The 3,628-nt window shown below is 43.7% G+C and overlaps 1 protein-coding gene across 1 annotated transcript in view; it reads right to left on the reverse strand.

Moving 5' to 3' along the window:
- Nucleotides 1-2,055, reverse strand: part of LOC120039144 (mitochondrial glutamate carrier 1-like) — a gene marked incomplete at its 5' end in the record, with an annotated part of 33,884 nt that extends 31,829 nt beyond the window's left edge. The window contains 2 exons of the mRNA XM_038984663.1: nt 328-383; nt 1,930-2,055. Coding sequence (XP_038840591.1) covers nt 328-383; nt 1,930-2,055 — 182 coding nt within the window. The remainder of the gene's footprint in view (nt 1-327; nt 384-1,929) is intronic.
- Nucleotides 2,056-3,628: the final 1,573 nt, after the last annotated feature.

A 3,628-nucleotide genomic window follows, 5' to 3' on the forward strand; every position in this document is an offset into this window, starting at 1 on the left:
TGGCTTCAGTATGACCTGTCACTATGACCTCACTGTGCTGCTTGGCTTCAGTATGACCTGTCACGTCCACGTCCTCACTGTGCTGCTTGGCTTCAGTATGACCTGTCACGTCCACGTCCTCACTGTGCTGCTTGGCTTCAGTATGACCTGTCACTATGACCTGTCACTATGACCTGTCACTATGACCTGTCACTATGACCTCACTGTGCTGCTTGGCTTCAGTATGACCTGTCACGTCCACGTCCTCACTGTGCTGCTTGGCCTCAGTATGACCTGTCACTATGACCTGTCACTATGACCTGTCACTATGACCTCACCCAAACCTACCTCTGTACATCCCGAAGTATCCCTCTGAGCGGATGGTCTTGATAAGACAGTCGGACCTAAAACACACAACCAACCAATCAATAACGGACCTAGAACATAGAACCAGGGAATAACGGACCTAAAACACACAACCAACCAATCAATAATGGACCTAGAACATAGAACCAGGGAATAACGGACCTAAAACACACAACCAACCAATCAATAACGGACCTAGAACATAGAACCAGGGAATAACGGACCTAAAACACAGAACCAACCAATCAATAACACACAACCAACCAATCAATAACAGACCTAGAACCAACCAGTCAATAATGGACCTAGGACACAGAACCAACCAATCAATAACACACCTAGAACACAGAACCAACCAATCAATAACACACCTAGAACACAGAACCAACCAATCAATAACACTCCTTGAACACAGAACCAGCAGATCTTTTATTGGCTGGTTGGTTGTGTGATGTAGATCTGTTATTGGCTGGTTGGTTGTGTGTTGTAGATCTGTTATTGGCTGGTTGGTTGTGTGATGTAGATCTGTTATTGGCTGGTTGGTTGTGTGATGTATATCTGTTATTGGCTGGTTGGTTGTGTGATGTAGATCTGTTATTGGCTGGTTGGTTGTGTGTTGTAGATCTGTTATTGGCTGGTTGGTTGTGTGATGTAGATCTGTTATTGGCTGGTTGGTTGTGTGATGTAGATCTGTTATTGGCTGGTTGGTTGTGTGTTGTAGATCTGTTATTGGCTGGTTGGTTGTGTGATGTAGATCTGTTATTGGCTGGTTGGTTGTGTGATGTAGATCTGTTATTGGCTGGTTGGTTGTGTGATGTATATCTGTTATTGGCTGGTTGGTTGTGTGATGTATATCTGTTATTGGCTGGTTGGTTGTGTGTTGTAGATCTGTTATTGGCTGGTTGGTTGTGTGATGTATATCTGTTATTGGCTGGTTGGTTGTGTGATGTAGATCTGTTATTGGCTGGTTGGTTGTGTGATGTAGATCTGTTATTGGCTGGTTGGTTGTGTGATGTAGATCTGTTATTGGCTGGTTGGTTGTGTGATGTATATCTGTTATTGGCTGGTTGGTTGTGTGATGTAGATCTGTTATTGGCTGGTTGGTTGTGTGATGTAGATCTGTTATTGGCTGGTTGGTTGTGTGATGTAGATCTGTTATTGGCTGGTTGGTTGTGTGATGTAGATCTGTTATTGGCTGGTTGGTTGTGTGATGTAGATCTGTTATTGGCTGGTTGGTTGTGTGATGTAGATCTGTTATTGGCTGGTTGGTTGTGTGATGTAGATCTGTTATTGGCTGGTTGGTTGTGTGATGTAGATCTGTTATTGGCTGGTTGGTTGTGTGTTGTAGATCTGTTATTAAAATTAACATTATTATTACATGATTAACATGGTATGATGTAAAATAAATATATAGAGATAAATAATAATAACAAATAGATAGAGATTTAACTGGTGAAATGTGAGTTGCACTGTAGAAGAGTCCTGAGTTTGGTAGAGCGATTACAACGCAGTCTTGGATGGACAGTGTTGCTGTGTGCAGATGGGCATTGGTTAGCACCCATGTCGGGAAACTGTAATACATACATGCTGGTGTAAAGTCGTGATCCATTTTGCTGGTTCTGCAGGCGGGTCTTGGCCAGGTCAATGGGAAACACACAGCTCACGCCGATCAGCCCTGCGATTCCACCATTTATCAATTTGGCAGGCAAACTGGGGAGGAAGAGAGGATCATGGGAGAGAGGAGAGGAGAGGAGAGGAGAGGAGAGGAGAGGAGAGGAGAGGAGAGGAGAGGACAGGAGAGGAGAGGAGAGGAGAGGAGAGGAGAGGAGAGGAGAGGAGAGGAGAGGAGAGGAGAGGAGAGGAGAGGAGAGGAGAGGAGAGGAGAGGAGACAAACCAGTAACTTTAAAATAACGCTGACATTTTATTTCACTTTTCTAGTGTTACATCATCCCACTGCGGACACCAAATATCACAATATGTTAATTTCATCAGCTAATATACAGAAGCCTAACCCTAACCCTGGTTGACTACAGGGAGAAGCAACATGAAATACACTGAGAATCTGATGGTTGACTACAGGGAGAAGCAACATGAAACACACTGAGAATCTGATGGTTGACTACAGGGAGAAGCAACATACAACACACTGAGAATCTGATGGTTGACTACAGGGAGAAGCAACATACAACACACTGAGAATCTGATGGTTGACTACAGGGAGAAGCAACATGAAACACACTGAGAATCTGATGGTTGACTACAGGGAGAAGCAACATACAACACACTGAGAATCTGATGGTTGACTACAGGGAGAAGCAACATGAAATACACTGAGAATCTGATGGTTGACTACAGGGAGAAGCAACATACAACACACTGAGAATCTGATGGTTGACTACAGGGAGAAGCAACATACAACACACTGAGAATCTGATGGTTGACTACAGGGAGAAGCAACATACAACACACTGAGAATCTGATGGTTGACTACAGGGAGAAGCAACATGAAACACACTGAGAATCTGATGGTTGACTACAGGGAGAAGCAACATGAAACACACTGAGAATCTGATGGTTGACTACAGGGAGAAGCAACATGAAACACACTGAGAATCTGATGGTTGACTACAGGGAGAAGCAACATGAAATACACTGAGAATCTGATGGTTGACTACAGGGAGAAGCAACATACAACACACTGAGAATCTGATGGTTGACTACAGGGAGAAGCAACATGAAACACACTGAGAATCTGATGGTTGACTACAGGGAGAAGCAACATACAACACACTGAGAATCTGATGGTTGACTACAGGGAGAAGCAACATACAACACACTGAGAATCTGATGGTTGACTACAGGGAGAAGCAACATGAAACACACTGAGAATCTGATGGTTGACTACAGGGAGAAGCAACATACAACACACTGAGAATCTGATGGTTGACTACAGGGAGAAGCAACATGAAACACACTGAGAATCTGATGGTTGACTACAGGGAGAAGCAACATGAAACACACTGAGAATCTGATGGTTGACTACAGGGAGAAGCAACATGAAACACACTGAGAATCTGATGGTTGACTACAGGGAGAAGCAACATGAAATACACTGAGAATCTGATGGTTGACTACAGGGAGAAGCAACATACAACACACTGAGAATCTGATGGTTGACTACAGGGAGAAGCAACATGAACACACTGAGAATCTGATGGTTGACTACAGGGAGAAGCAACAACAAACACACTGAGAATCTGATGGTTGACTACAGGGAGAAGC

This window comes from Salvelinus namaycush, unplaced genomic scaffold (assembly GCF_016432855.1).
Source record: "Salvelinus namaycush isolate Seneca unplaced genomic scaffold, SaNama_1.0 Scaffold2568, whole genome shotgun sequence".
Lineage (NCBI taxonomy): Eukaryota > Metazoa > Chordata > Actinopteri > Salmoniformes > Salmonidae > Salvelinus > Salvelinus namaycush.